At 45.2% G+C, this 16,385-nt stretch overlaps 1 protein-coding gene across 20 annotated transcripts in view; it reads right to left on the reverse strand.

The window, feature by feature from the left end:
* Positions 1 to 462: 462 nt before the first annotated feature.
* NCALD (neurocalcin delta) overlaps positions 463 to 16,385 on the reverse strand; it is a 445,958-nt gene continuing 430,035 nt past the window's right edge. For 19 of the 20 annotated variants that reach the window (XM_063816501.1, XM_063816494.1, XM_063816499.1 and 16 more), the window contains 2 exons: positions 6,515 to 6,620; positions 463 to 3,128 (listed from right to left, as the gene is read on the reverse strand). In XM_063816501.1, the coding sequence (XP_063672571.1) occupies positions 3,031 to 3,128; positions 6,515 to 6,620 (204 nt within the window). In that variant the 3' untranslated portion in view covers positions 463 to 3,030. Of the gene's footprint in view, positions 3,129 to 3,262; positions 6,621 to 16,385 lie in introns of all 20 variants that reach the window. The other variant, XR_010159299.1, reaches the window with a different exon arrangement.

A 16,385-nucleotide genomic window follows, 5' to 3' on the forward strand; every position in this document is an offset into this window, starting at 1 on the left:
TCTAGTTTGAGGAAGGAGAGGATATGGGAAGGAAGTGTAGACCATGGAGGGAGGGATGTAAGGAAGCCCATATGAAGACCAAGGATGCCTTTGGACAGAACTTTGGGGTCAGCAGCCTCTCTCATCCCCCACTCACAAACCTTGGTTCCTTGTGTCACTCTAGGCAGGAAAAATACCCAGGAGGAGGCTAGTATCAGAAGCTAGAGCCTCAGTAAGGCACAGATTCAGCTGGGGCAGCAGTTTAGGCATGAAAATCTCATGAAAATCCTGTTAAACCAAAAACATGCTTTAATGCCAGGCAAGAGCTACACAGTCAACTGATTTACGGGCCACTCCATAGGCTATGATTTATAAATTATATATTATTAAATCCACCGTGGGCATACTGATGGGATGGGACAGCACCCCCAGCTCCCTCCCACTCTGAACGATGTATCAACAGTTGAGCACTCTGTAGAATCCTTCAGGTCGTAAGCCACTTTATTCCAGTCCCTTGAACATCACAGGCTGGTTTTATTTGGGACAGAACAGGTTTTATTTCCAAAGGTCCCTGAACACAGCAATGACAATGAACAGCCCAGCAGAGGAGTGACATAAACCTTGAGGCATGCAGTCTTCTGGGTGCTGTGGAGTCCCTTGGCCAAACTTGAGTGCACTGGATTCGACATACAAAGACCTTCCTGGGAAGGAGAAGGAGAAAAACAACCTCCGAGAAAATACAGACAGGGTCAGTGGCAGGCCAGGACAGGGACTATTTCTATACATTCTGGAAGTGTCGGCATTCATCAGCCTGCATGTGGCTCACTTTTCTTTCTGGAATAGCTGGAGACCTCTACTCCTCACTCCAGCTCTAGGTTCCAAGGAACAGAGTGGGTCTGGCTCAGCGAGATGTCATGACTAAGGGCAGAGCCCAGGCAGGTTTCTCAAAACATTAACTGATTCCACCTACCAAAGGAGAATCAAAGGAAGGAACTAGGACTTCGATTCAGAGCAGGGAAAAGTGGGATGCAGCTCCTGAGCACTGCCAATAGGGCATGCTAGGTCTCCTCACCCAGTCTGCCTTCTGTGTCTTAGGTTAATTCGCTATTTTCCAAACACAGATTTTAACACTTGGCCATGGAGGAATTTCGCAAGTCTTGGTACAGAACCACTGTGAGGAACTGACCCCTGGAGGAAGACTAGGATTATTTTTACAGAGTCTAGGTCTCAAAATTTCACCCTATGGATTTGGTTCTTTTTGGTCTACCATACAAATTTGGATTTCTGCTGCCAATTACAGCAGACTCAAGTCATATATAAAAACCTGGAGGTTAGCATGTCTAGCCACATTTTTCTCCTGGTCATGATGTCTCTCTTTCTGTGGTTCCTCTTCTTTGGCAAGTGGCTTGGCAGCAAATATACCCACTAGGGACCTCTCTGCCTTCTCTTAGTGGCAAGGTCCCCATCAACAACCTTGAGAATTTGGGCCTCCCTTTGCTAACTACTTGCAAGAGTATGACTCGCCTGTAACCAGCAAATTTTTACTCTTAGCTTTCAATTCAAATTAGTGTGTCTGAGGTCACCAGACCAAACAGCAACTCAGACTTGTGCTGTCGCTTCTGGAAATAGAAGTCTGCATTCAAAGAGCACGGCAATGGAAAATACTTTTGGATTCTCCATAGGGGGGCCTTGGAAACCACAGACACGCTTGCCCATGTCTTTATGATGAATTTGATGACTGCCCAACCTCTGATTCTTTAACAGGGGCAGGGAAACTGAATATTCCAGACCTGGCTCCCTAACCATGCACATAGATTAAACCACTGGGAAGTTCCAAGAATGTATGTGATGTTTTTTCGAGTCTGCAGAGTATTGATCTGCTCAGAAAAGCACCATGCCGCCAGTCTAATGCTGTCAATGGGCTGCTGGGCCTGAGAGGCAAACCACCCTACTGGTCCCCTGTCATACATGTTAACATTCCTGTGCTCCAATTGTCCTGTCCCACTACCACCTGCTCTGCATCTGCCCTCTAGGCATGGCCACTCTGGAAATGCATTCAAAATTAAAGTTGGGCCCTAGTCAGGGTTACTTTGTATTTTTATGGAATATATAAAATATACTTGTCGATTGGTACATTTGTGCAAAGACAGATATGACTTCAAAACAAGACAGACATTCATTATAGTTGTCTTACTTCACAATAAGCTACTAAAAACAGTCTTCTGGAATAAGATTGTATTAGTGCTCACTAAACATGCATTTCATTTAAACAAGGCAAAACACTTAATTTGGTCTGCATTACCCAATATGTTATATACAGCCGTCTTTTTATTTTATCACAATAGGCAACAAGATGGGTCTGGTTTTGGAATATGTTATCATTTGTGTTTAATTTCCAAAGACACGCATATTAGCTCAACTAGTGTAAACCTGTGAAAAAATAGCTGAGCCATCTTTTTCCTCTCCTCTGTTAATTTATCTTGAAATGTTCACAGCTTAGAAACTACAGCCTGCTGGGGAAGAGAGGGGAGTGGGCCCCCATGGGGAAATGTCCCAGCTCGCTGGAATAGCCTCACCCCAGAGGGTAACTTGTTCTTGGGGAATCCAGCATCCGGTGCCATCCATCACCCCTACTGCACGTGTGACAACAGACCCAGGTGGGGAGTTTTGTCTTTCAAACAAAAGCCCCTTGAAGCTTGCAATAGAATCACAGGACTGGATGGGTTTCCCTTCTTTTGCCCCAACCCCCGAGTCTTACGTTTTAGAACAGAGACATTAGAATAAAAAAAAAATAGTAACGATTAAAAATCATCAAACAATGAACACCACGAAGTCTGTCCATGCTCTCCACAAGCACACTGGGGCTCTGGGCATTCCCACGAAGCATCCACGACAAAAGAAGCTGAAGGCGTCACGGAGGAAGGCGCATCAGACCGCACAGGGGACAGCATCACCATTGATATTGTTTGGCAAAAAAAAAAAAAAATTGTTAAAAAGAAGAATCAAAAGGGAACACAAGCAGCTCTACAATTCGATTGGTGGGCGCAGGGCTCAGAACTGGCCGGCACTGCTCGGGTCGCACTGCAGGAGGCGCACAATGGATGGGTCGCTTTTGGCTCCTCGGATGAACTCTTCCAGGGAGAGTTTTCCTAGGAAGCAAGAGGACAGGTGAGTGGTGGCTGGTGGCAGCTGCATGAGCTTACACCCTTCCCACTACTGCGTGCTGGGCAGTGTTGATTCATCTGCCTGCAGCCTGACTGCCACTGTGACACACAGCACTCACCTGTCCCGGGGAAGAGCCCAGTGGAATCTCCAGGAACACTGCTGCCTCATTCACCATGGCATTGCCAGCACTTAGGACAGTACATGTGGCAATCAAACGCCGCTGCCTGAGAGCCCACTGTGTGCCCGGCCCTGGGCCCGGGACTGGGGAGAGGGTGGTGGATGATGCTGACTTGGTCCCTGACCTCCTGGCTCCAGGCGCCCTGGAGAGGCTCACTCAGCATTTGTAAAGCAAGTGACCCTCCTGCATTTATGAGAATGAGCTGGGCCCTGGCAGCACCCAGTTGGTTCCCATAATGTTCCCTGGAGCCTTCTGAGCCACTTCGTGTTCTTCAGGCCACTCTGTGTTCTTAGGTTTGCTGCAAGAGCCCATCCTATCTTGGGGAAGAAGCCATGGACATAAGTGTTTGTTCATACACCACGGGAAGACAGCTGTGCCTCCATCTGAGGTCAGGGAAGAGCAGGGTATGTTCAAGGCAGAGGGTAATCCATGGGTTTCTGCCTCTCAGTTAGGGTGCTCTCCTGCTACCCTGATGTGCTGGAGGAGGGAGGCTCAGCAGCCTGGGCTCCCACTCCGACCCCGGTGACCTTTCCTTTCTGCTTACTCTGGAGCACGTACAGAATTCTCTTCCAGGAAGGCCTTTCTGTCACTTGTGGAGAGGAGGGGAGGGGGTGGGGTAGGAGTTGGGGGACTGCAAGGCTTTTCCCATTCCTGGTGCTTCCAGAAGGACCCTTCCTCTTTGTCTACCCCGCCCTGGGAGTGAAGTGACATGCTCGATTGGTAAATTTGGGAGGAATTGCTGGGCATCTTCGCCAGCTTTGCCCTCCCTTTTTCTCTTGAAAGGAGCTGCCCCAGAGAGGATTTATTTCCATCTGCTCCTCCAAGGGCAGCACCCGGCCTGCCTGGCTCTGCACGCCTGTGGGTTTTTCAGCACGCCCTTGGACTCTCACGCTAAGCCATAGCCTCCAGTGTCTATCTTTTGACCTCTGTCCTCTTTTATTTCTCAACTTACTCCAAACCCGACAGGAGGGGGCCTCCCCCAACAGAAACACCAACAAACATATCTTCTCCTCAGCCACAACTCCCTCCCCGCTAGAACCTAGTTCTTGTTTAATGAAACCCACTTTATCTCCATGAAGGAAAAAGATAGGGATATATTTATTAATTTATTTTTAATTTGTAGAGCTGATCCCCTCCAAGCTTTGTGTGCTGGCCATTTTTTATGAGCCCAGCCCTGCCCACATAGTAGTTACAATGGTAATGACTTCCTCCAGCTTGGCAAGGCATGAGGGAAGGGAGACAGGCGTGATCTCTGAACACTTTGCAGTCTCTCAGGGGTCGGCTCTGGGAGGCACCAGCTGGAGGTAGCAGGGGCAGACCTGGAGCTCGGCATGACGTCTGGCTTTCTTCAGTTAACTGTCTGCATGATTCAGAGTTGGCTCCTAGGAGAACTTGCCTGAGGGCCCAGATTTTTCTTTTCAAATCGGAGGCCAGAAGTTAGATTCCAAGAGCATCAGGCAAGCTAAATCTAAGGGTAGGAGACTCTAGGTGAGGACTGCTCTGCTCTCGGCAGGGAGGGGTGCAGGTGTCCTCAATCCTGGGGTCCAGCAGCCAAGCACTGAGCTGAAGCACCCAGTCTCCTGGTTGAGCTAAGATTCCTCTGACAGCTGTGAACTTACAGCCCCTCTTCCTCCTTCCTTCTACAGCTCCCACCCCCCTCCCCCAACCCTAACCTTTGAAAATTTAATTTAATTTTAAACATGAGGTTTTCCTTTGGAAAGGCACAGGTCTCTAGCAGTAAGTTGTGCTCTGAGAATGCTAACTCAGTCAGGGCTCTGCAATCCCATAGCAGCAGAGTCCCAGTGGAAAGACCCTAATTCATTGCCTATGATCAACACACAGTTAGGGCTTTAGGGCTTTATCCTGTGACATCTGATCTTCTCCCATCCTTCAGCCCTATCCTAAAGAGCTGTCTGGACCTAGAGCACAGCACAAACCCATTGTGCTCCCTTGAGTACCAGTAAAACCTGCGGTTTAACATCAGCAAGTTAATTAACTATTAAAATAATCCCGTGCTTGTTTAGTCACAACTGTTCATTGTGAATCAAAGCAAATAAGGGGACATAGGATGTTTCCAAATGGAATGGCACCTTTGTGGAGGAAACAAAGCAAGCAGACAGGCCCATACCACACAAACCCAGATTCTTAGGCAGCTGTACCTGGGCGGGGGATAAAAGGAGACAGAGGCTCTCTGTACTGCGAAGCCGCCTTCTGCTGCTCTGTAGATCAGCGCCAGGTGGGGGACCCAAGTGCCTGTGCACATGGTTGACAAGAATTGCTGAGGCCTCTGAACAGATCGGGTGAGCTGATAATAACAGCAAGAGCTACAGAGCCGGGCCCTGAGCTGAGCTCTTTAAACTCAAGTATAACATTTAAATAGGGTTGCCAGATCTGGCAAATTAAATACATGATGCCCCGTTAACTTTGAATTTCAGATAAACAGCAAGTGACTTTTTTAGTTGGCTAAACAATTGTTAGGCTAATCCTAACAACTGTTGCTGTTTATCTGAAATTCCAGGATAATTGGGCCTCCTGTATTCTATCTGGCAATTTAAGATCTAAAATCCTTCTGTTCTTAAGTTGGAAATGCAACCTTCTTTTTCACTTCGTTGGGTTTGAATTGTGGGTAGCACCATCAGGGTGGGAACCTGCTGGGCACCTTACTCCCTCACCACTACCCCGGGCACCCCAGTGACTATGGGAGCCCACTGTCTCTGGGAAACACAACATCTCAGTGCATGCACAGGAGACCCCAACAAAACCCCTTTGGCAGGCTGGAGTGAAAGCTGTCGGCATCTGGGTAGGATCACAGAATAACAACCCTCTCCCCATTTTGATGAACTGGACTGCAGGGACCCAGCCTGCTATAGCCTAGGCCTGTCCCAAGGATGGGTCTGTGCTAACAATGGTTTCTTGGTTCCTTTCATTCTTGCCCCACAAGATCTATTCTGTTTTCTTGGAGGTAGAAGTTGACCTACAAGGAGGATAGAAAAAACTAGAAATAAGGCATTTCCCCCAATTCTGGGCTCAGCTCTCCTGTGGCCACCTGGTCCTCTCCCCTCCTACCCACCCAGGAGGCTTGGAGGATGAGCCGCTCACATGAAGGGCCTCGAGTGGCACTTCCCAGTCTGGACTCTCCAGTCCTTCCAGCAGCCCCCATCTGAGCAAAGCAGTGTAGCCCCCGCCTCCTACCGTCTCTATTGGTGTCCATCTGGCGGAAGATCTTTTCTGTTCTTTTCTCTGGGGTTGACTCATCTTCAGGCATTTTCATTACGGAGGAAACCATCTTATAGATTGCCTGGGGACAGAAGCGACATGGTGGTAAGACAGAAAAACAGTATGGCACACAATAGACCTATCATTAAACCTCCCAAATGCGGGCTGAAGGGAATGTCCCCATCCGCATTGGACCTAGTCCTACCCCTATTGATTGGTATAAGATGTGGAGGCGCAGGTAGAAGAAGCCGGGCCCACAAAGCTTGTTCTCCAGTGAGGACCTTCAGGAGGGACAACCAGCAGGAAGACCCAGTAGACCCCTGTGTCTCCAATGTTTTTTGATTGTTTTTTGAGACAGGGTCTCATTCTGTCACCCAGGCTGGAGTGTAGTGGCACGCTTACGGCTCACTGCAGGCTCCATTTCACAGGCTCAAGCAATCCTCCCACCTCAGCCTCCTGAGCAGCAGCTGGGACTAGAGGTACTCCCCACCACACAGGGCATTTTTTTTTTTTTTTTTTTTTCTGTACAGACAAGGTCTCATTATGTTGCCCAAGCTGGTCTCGAACTCCTGGGCTCAAGCTTCTCCTACCTCGGCCTCCCAAAGTGCTGGGATTACAGACATGCGCCACCTCTCCTAGCCGTCTCCATTGTTTATGTGCATACAAATCCCCTGGGAATCTTGTTAAAATGCAGAATCTGATTGGGTAGTGTGGGGGAAAGGGGTGGGGCTGAGAGTCTGTATTTTTAATGAGCTCCGGTGTGATGCTGATGCTGCTGTTCTGAAGACCCTGCTTTGAAAAGCAAGGTTCCCACTTTGAGGAGAAAGGCTGCAGATGACATTCTTCAGGCTAGAGAGGCAAGTGGATGCCTATCATGGACCCTTGAGAGTCCACAATGACTCCTCAAGGATGACAGACATGTAACACTCTGTAAGTGCATGCCACATGTTTCCCCAGGCAGACTTCTAGTCCATTCCAGTGCTTTTCTCCCTGTGTGTGACAATGGTCTCAAGTTCCTTCTCAGCAAGCTTCCAGGCAGTCCTGAGATGGAAGCCACCTGCCATCAGAGCTCTGAATTATTATGCATCCTCAGGCCTGAGCTAAACTGGGTACAGCTATGAGATCTGATGGGCGAAAGAGGATTCTGTGGAGTTTTGTAAGCACTACTGAAACTATCACCCCACTGCCTGTGACCTCCACATGGGACTCAGTAAGGGCCCTTTGACCTCTGTGGTCAAAGGTAGTTTTTATTTGGGAAGAGGAATGAAAAGTCATTGTTTTTATCCCCAGATCATGACTTTGCTAATCAGAGTCACTTTGGGCATCTTGGCCCTGGGGACAATTTTTAGAAAAAATAGATTTTGCCAGGGAGTAGGCAGAAAATTTCTGAAAGTTCTGGAGCTCTAGGGGCAGCAAGGCAGGTGCAGAGGACAGAGAAAGGAAAGCAGCTGAGGGGAGTCGCCTCCAAATGGGAAAGGTGAGAGCAGAAAAAGACACTGAAGTTTCAACTGAGCTGCTTTACAGTCTTGCTCAGGACCAACCCTGCCAGAAGTTCCTAACATGTTCTGGATAAGGTAGGGTAAGTACTCTAATCTCAGTCAAAATAAGAATGAAAACAGACCCACCCAGTGTGCTGGCCCTTAGGCTGATCCCATCCCTCAGGGATGCTTCTGGACAGGCTCCCTGAGTCTGTCTCAAACCCACCCAATGTGCTTACTGAACTCCATAGCTGACTCTGCAGCGACTTGGTCTGGGAGGTAAAGCGCAGAGTTAGGGTGCTGTCTAGGATTATGGGTGTCCCTGGGGTAAGCTGAGCCATTTCATTCCCAAGAAATGCTCACTGAAGTGTGCTCTGGAGACAAGAGGGGAGCCATCGTCTGCCCTCCTCATCATGGTCCCCTGCCTGCTGTCATCCCAGCCCAGGTCTGCTCCACCAACTGTGCTGGGGCTGTAGTGCCATGTGCCTCACTGCCGGGGACACGTAAGTTCTTGGGGGAGCTAGGAAAGGCCGGAGAGATGGAGCTGTTTTTGCAAATGGGAGAAGAGAGGCCCTGAGATTTAACACGCCCAGGTGAATATTTAGTAACAGTAGACAGCAGGTGTCTTTTCACACCAGCAAAAGTCTTGAGGTCTAGCAACCTCTCCCCAGCTTGCTTTGCTCCCACAGTGGAAGCTTTCGTAACTCTTGACATAGTCAAAATGGAATCGGCACCAACTATGAAAACATGCACACCCCTCACATACATTTCAAGCTCATATGATCTAAATATTTGGTGAATTCATAAGCCCAGGAATCTTAGGACAACAATAACACAACATCTAGAAATTGGCATCCCTGCAGATCACATTAGCACAACCTCTTTAAAGGAGAGCGCATGGAGCTGTTTCAGGAGTTGCAGAGGTGTTGCAGGGAAGAGCACTTACGGACAAGGGATAAGTTTATTTTTGCCAGAAGTTTTAAGGGGGCTGTGTATTTATTCATTATCAATCTTCTTTGGGGCTGGATTGTTCCTTCTCCAAGTCTGTTCTGGCCTCAGTAAGTTTGTCTCACGTGGTCCTTCTAGATGCCACTGGCTTTGTGCCTGTGACTGGCCATAGGAGGTGTCTCCCAGCTCAGATGCTCCACAAAGGCTGTTGTCAAGAGTCTGACAACATGATACGCTCCTTGGTGTCCTGGACCAGCAGCTTTGTTTATATTCTTCTCTCACCTGAGTGCTCACCTACCCCATCTCCCCTCCTCCTTGGACTCTTACCCATGTGTTAAGAGCAGATCGAAATGTTACCCTCCTCCAGGAAGCCTTCCATCATCTTCCCTTCTTCTATTGCTATGTGCAATCTCCCTCCCTCTGTGCTAGCAAGGGGCTCCAACCCAACCTCTCTCATATCACTTCCTTCCATTTACCTTGAATTCACACCCAGAATGTTCTCCTTTTAGATGTGAGGGTAGCAGTCACATCTGGCTATTTTTTGAATCCCTGATAGTACCTAACATAGGGTCTTGAATACAGTCAACTTCACTTAGTTTAAAGAATTTATTCAGGAATAACTGTCCCCCAGTTGCCCTCTCATTCTTTCCCTCTCTCACCTTTATTCTGCACTGCTCCAATTTATAAAGTTCCCCTTTATCCTTTTATATGTTTTTTTCAGTTTCCTCTTTTCTTTTTCTTCTCTCTCTCTTCACATAATTAAACATATTCATGTGAAACCCCTTAAAGACTTAATCTGTCAAAAGATTTGAGCTTTTCCCTTAGAAACCATGCAAACCCACCCACCATTGCAGACGATCTCAGAGGTTTGGGTATTTAGAAGCTGATCCATAGACCCCAGGTCATGGAAATCCCTGCTCTTAGGTGACTGCCTCTTCATCCATCCACTCACTCAGTCATTCATCAAATATGTATAAGCAACTAATGTGTACCAGGTATTGACATTGACCTAATCCTTTCCCTCATGGTTTTTGCTGTGAAATAAGGCAGACATTAGTAAAATAAAGAAATACATGTAAAACCATTGTTGAGAAAAGTGATAGAAAGAAGAGTGCATGGCTTCTGTGATGATATAGTGGGAGAGTTAGGTTTTGCCAGGAGGGTTAGGGTAGGCTTCTCTGAGGAATGATGATTGCACAAAGACGTGAAGAAAGCATAGGGCTTAAATAAATCAGGGGTGAGCAAAACACCATGTGGAAGCCCAGAGTGGGAGCGTGGCAAGGAGGTCAACAGAGTGTGGGGGCGTTCAGTACACAATGTGGCTCTAGAGCAAGCAGGGAAAGACCACTGAGGCCTCACAGTGTTTAGGGATCTGTATTTCTCCAACGAGCAACAAAAGATGGAAGTGACATTAAATTTGATTTTCCTATTCACATTCATTTCCCAAATTTACCTCTCTTCCCTTCCTTATTTGCAGTCAGTGGTGTTCAGAGAATTGAAAACTAGTCATTTGCAACATACCAGAATCTCTGGGAGACAGCTAAAGCAGTGTTAAGAGGGAAATTTATAGCACTAAATGCCCACATCAGAAAGCTAGAAGGATCTCAAATCGCCACTCTAACATCACAATTAAAAGAGCTAGGGAAGCAAGAGCAAGCAAATCCAAAAGCTAGCAGAAGAGAAGAAATAACTAAGATTAGAGCAGAACTGAAGGAAACAGAGACACAAAAAACCCTTCAAAAATCAGTGAATCCAGGAGCTGTTTTTTTTTGAAAAAATTAACAAAATAGACCACTAGCTAGACTAATAAAGAAGAAAAGAGAGAATAATCAAATAGACACAATAAAAAATGATAAAGGGTATATCACCACCGACACCACAGAAATATAAACTACCATCAGAGAATACTATAAACATCTCTATGCAAATAAACGGGAAAATCTAGAAGAAATGTATAAATTCCTGGACACATACACCCTCCCAAGACTAAACCAGAAAGAAGTTAAATCCCTGAATAGACCAATAACAAGTTCTGAAATTGAGGCAGTAATTAATAGCCTACCAACCAAAAAAAGCCCAGGACCAGATGGATTCACAGCCAAATTCTACCAGAGATACAAAGGGGAGCTGGTACAATTCCTTCTGAAACTATCCCAAACAATTGAAAAGGAAGGACTCCTCCCTAACTCATTTTATGAGGCTAGTATCATTTTGATACCAATACCTGGCAGAGACACAACAAAAAAAGAAAACTTCAGGCCAATATCCTTGAAGAACATCGATGGAAGAATCCTCAGTAAAATACTGACAAGCCAAATCCAGCAGCACATCAAAAAGCTTATCCACCATGATCAAGTTGGCTTCATCCCTGGGATGAAGGCTAGTTCAACATATGCAAATCAATAAACATAATCCATCATATAAACAGAAACATATAAATGACAAAAAACACATGATCATCTCAATAGATCAGAAAAGGCCTTTGATAAAGGCCTTCATGTTAAAAACTCTGAATAAACTAGGTATTGATGGAACATATCTTAAAATAATAAGAGCTATTTATGACAAACCCACAGCCAATATCATACTGAATGGGCAAAAGCTGGAGGCATTCCCTTTGAAAACTGGCACAAAACAAGTATGCCTTGTCTCACCACTCCTATTCAACATAGTTGGAAGTTCTGGCCAGGGCAATCAGGCAAGAGAAAGAAATAAAGCGTATTCAAATAAGAAGAGAGGAAATCAAATTTTCTCTGCAGATGACATGATTCTATATTTAGAAAACCCCATCATCTCAGCCCCAAAACTCCTTAAGCTGATAAGCAACTTCACAAAGTCTCAGGATACAAAATCAATGTGGAAAAATCACAAGCATTTCTATACACCAACAATAGACAAGCAGAGATCCAAATTAAAATGAGCTCCCATTCACAATTGCTACAAAGAGAATAAAATACCTAGGAACACAGCTAACAAGGGAGGTGAAAGATCTCTTCAAGGAGAATTACAGATCACAGCTCAAGTAAATAAGAGAGAACATAAACAATTGGAGAAACACTCCATCCTCATGGATAGGAAGAATCAATATTGTGAAAATGGCCATACTGCCCAAAGTAATTTAAAGATTCAATGTTATTCCCATCAAACTACCATTGACATTCTTCACAGAACCAGAAAAAAAAAATTAATTTCATATGGAACCAAAGAAGAGCCTGTATAGCCAAGACAATCCTAAGCAAAAAGAACAAAGCTGGAAGCATTACATTACCTGACTTCAAACAATATTACAAGGCTACAGTAACCAAAAGAGCATGGTACTGGTACCAAAACAGACATATAGACAAATGGAAGAGAACAGAGACCTCAGAAATAACACCACACATCTACAACCATCTGATCTTTGACAAACCTCACAAAACAAGTAATGGGGAAAGGATTCCCTATTTAATAAATGGTGCTGGAAAACTGGCTAGCTATATGCAGAAAACTGAAACTGCACCCCTTCCTTACACCTTATACAAAAATTAACTCAAGATAGATTAAAGACTTAACTGTAAAACCCAAAACCATAAAAACCCTAGAAGAAAACCTAGGCAATACCATTCAGGACACAGGCATGGGCAAAGACTTTATGATGAAAATGCCAAAAGCAAAAAAAGCCAAAACTGACAAATGGGACCTAATTAAACCAAAGAGCTTCTGCACAGCAAAAGAAACTATCATCAGAGTGAACAGGCAACCTACAGAATGGGAGAAAATTTTTTTCAATCTACCCATCTGACAAAGGTCTAATATCCAGAATCTACAAGGAACTTAAACAATTTTACAAGAAAAAAAAAAACCATCAAAAAGTGGGCAAAGGATATGAACAGACGCTTCTCAAAAGAAGACATTTATGCAGCCTACAAACATATGAAAAAGCATATGATCATTAGAGAAATGCAAATCAAAACCACAATGAGATACCATCTCATGCCAGTCACAATGGTGATTATTAAAAAGTCAAGAAACAATAGATGCTGGTGAGGCTGTGGAGAAATAGGAATGCTTTTACACTGTTGGTGGGAACATAAATTAGTTCGACCATTGTGGAAGACAGTGTGGCGATTCCTCAAGGATCTAGAACCAGAAATACCATTTGACCCAGCAATCCCATTACTGGGTATATACCCAAAGGAATATAAATCATTCTACTATAAAGACACATGCACATGTATGTTTATTGCAGTACTATCTACAATAGCAAAGATATGTAATCAACCCAAATTCCCATCAATGATAGGCTGGATAAAGAAAATATGGCACATATACACCATGGAATACTATGCAGCTATAAAAAGGAATGAGATCATGTCCTTTGCAGGGACATGGATGAAGCTGGAATCCATCATCCTCAGCAAACTAACACAGGAACAGAAAACCAAACACCACATATTCTCACTCATAAGTGGGAGCTGAACAATGAGAACACATGGACACAGGGAGGGAACAACATACACTGGGGCCAGTTGTGGGGTGGGGGTCAAGGGGAGGGAGAGCATTAGGACAAATATCTAATGCATGCAGGGCTTAAAATCTAGTTGATGGGTTGATAGGTGCAGCAAACCACCATGGCACATGTATACAAACCAACACGTTCTGCACATGTATCCAAGAACCTAAAGTAAAATTTTAAAAAAAGAAAACTAGTCATTTGTAAATTATTTAATAATTATGTATTGTCCACTATGAGCTAAGCAGTGGAGATACAATTGTCAACAAGACTGATATGCTCTCTATATTTATTTATTTATTTATTTATTTTTTGAGAAAAGGTCTCATTCTGTTGCCCAAGCTGGAGTGCAGTGATGCTATCATGGCTCACTGCAGCCTTGATCTCCTGGTCTCAGACAATCCTCCTGTCCCAGCCTCCTGAGTTGCTGGGACCAAAGGCATGCACCACCATGCCCAGTTAATTTTTAAAAAAATATTTGTAGAGATGGGGTTTCTCTATGTTGCCCAAGCTGGTCTCGAACTCCTGGGCTTCCTGCCTCAGTCTCCCAAAGTGCTGGAAATACAGGCGTGAGCCACTGTGCCTGGCCACTCTCTCTTATCTCATGTCTCACAATCTTCTAGCACAGGACTTGGGAGGTCTCATATGTGGCACAAAAAGCACCTTATTTTTCAATGATCCCCATTTAGATGGGTATAGTCATCCCAGTAATGCCTTGATAGCTGTTATGAAAGCCCTTGCCTAGGCTACATCTGGGTCCCCTGGTGGCAAGTAAAACCCATTGGTCTGGAGCACTCTTTGGACCTTTCAGCCTCTAAGGTTGTGGCCCACGAAATTCTTCTTCTTGGGATTCTGATGAAAAATCAACTGTGTAATAATCTAGGGGTTATTCCCTTAACACCCTTGAAGAAATGAATGAAAGCTCAAGCAAGCACATGAATGTATGTGAAGCTCTCACACTCAACGGAAAGTCTTCCAGTCTTGCTATTCAGTATTAGGCTAAAGGAGTGGGGTTGGCACAGAGAAACGAGAATCAGTTAATACAACAAACAACTCCCACTACTTCCCCCACAAAATGAACAGCGTCCGAAGTCCCCGATGTGAACATATGTACAAGCAGGGCTTCTGGAATGGGGTGGGAGGCACCACGTCTGAGTGTGTTGTGGGTTTGAGGAGGAAGTGGGGTCTTCTTTAAGAGGCTCACAGATGACTCTTTCGTGACACTCAGATCAGATGGGAATTAGTGGGTTATTTACAAAGCCAGGCCTATGCCAGGGGTGGTACAAGAACGGTGAGCAGAGAGCCGAGGTGACGAGTCCCAGTGGCCCCCAGAGTGAGTGGGTGACAGCCCTGCAGAGCCACAGTGGCAGGATTGTCTGTCCCTTTGCTCCCTTCCCACGGCATCAACAACCGAGACCTGATTGTATCAGAACTTTAAAATCTGGGACTGCATAGCACAGAGGAGAAAAATACAACCCCAGACAGCCATCTGAGACAAATCATGTCTTTTACTAGCTTCAGTCCCCACCCCTTCTACATTTAATGGGATTAAACCGTGAAGAGACCAGGCTACTTCCCTACTTTATTTTTAGCAATGTCAATGAGAGGTCTAGCAGGGTCATCCTGTTTTCAATTAAACTTGAAAAGTCCTTTTCTTGTCTCTGGGTAAATGCAGAGCTTTGGGACACCCAGGAGCCCAGCCCTGACTCTGCCCCAGCCAGGCTTGAGACAGCTCCCCAGTGTGACCACAGCCCCTATCAGCTTCCTTGTGGTCTACCTATATATATATATTTATTTATTTATTTTTAATTTTTCTCTTTGAAGGAACAACCTCTTGGGATGTTGGAAAGGGAGGACTCAGGTCTGGGAAGGGAGGACTCAGGTCTGCATTGATCAAGGTTGTGCAATTAACTGAGGGCAGGCAAAATTCCAAGAGTTAACACTCAACCTCTTTTCTGAAGGAAACCAGATATTTCATCACAAAATGTAGGGTGTTCTAACAGGAAACCAGACACCCACGTCTCTCTGACAGCAGACTACGGACAACAGAAGTTTGGCAGCACCTGGTTGTCCTTAGACTTTCTCACCTTGCTTAGACTAAGCACCTTGCTTAGAAGGATATTACATATCAGGAAAGGAGAAGAATGAAAATATTTTCAGGAAATACTTTTAAAATAGAATGAACATCTATATATCTGGAATAGCATAAGTACTTTCTCATTTAGAGCTAGAAGAATCAATTAAATCAGTAATTGTCATATTTTTGTAGTATTCTTCCAAGGTGCTTTAAGCATTTTCACAGGCAGAGAGAGTGTGAGAGACAAGCAGGAGCCCCACGCCTTCTCAACCGAGCAGTTCCATGTAAGATTTCATGTAAGATTTTACTCAGAAAACGAAGCAAAACAAAACCATTTTTGCTGCTGAAAATGGAGTTTGAACCACTGAACCACTTTGTGTACTGGTCCCTTTGTGATAGTGTGATTCTTTTTTTTTTTTTGCTTTGAGACAGGGTCTCACTCTGTCTCCCAGGCTGGAATGCAGTGGCGTGATGATAGCTCACTGTAGCTTCGGACCTCCTGGGCTCAAACCATCCTCCCACCTCAGCCTCCCGAGTAGCTGTCTGAGACCACAGGCATGTGCCACCACACTGGACTAATTTTTTTTTGTAGAGACAGAGTCTCACTATGTTGCCCAGGCTGGTCTGAAACTCCTGGGCTCAAGAGATCTTCCTTCCTCAGCCTCCCAAAGTGTGGAAATTACAGGTGTGAGCCACCGCGCCCAACTAGATACTATGATTCTTAAATGGAATGAGAATGTCCAAGATTTGTACACTGTACTCTCTGCACACTAGGGGAGCTTACTATTTAGAATAACCCAGCACTATGCCCTTTTATAACTTGAAGACTTATGGGAAGTTAGATGTAGCCTT

Source organism: Pan troglodytes, chromosome 7 (assembly GCF_028858775.2).
Source record: "Pan troglodytes isolate AG18354 chromosome 7, NHGRI_mPanTro3-v2.0_pri, whole genome shotgun sequence".
Classification (NCBI taxonomy): Eukaryota; Metazoa; Chordata; class Mammalia; order Primates; family Hominidae; genus Pan; species Pan troglodytes.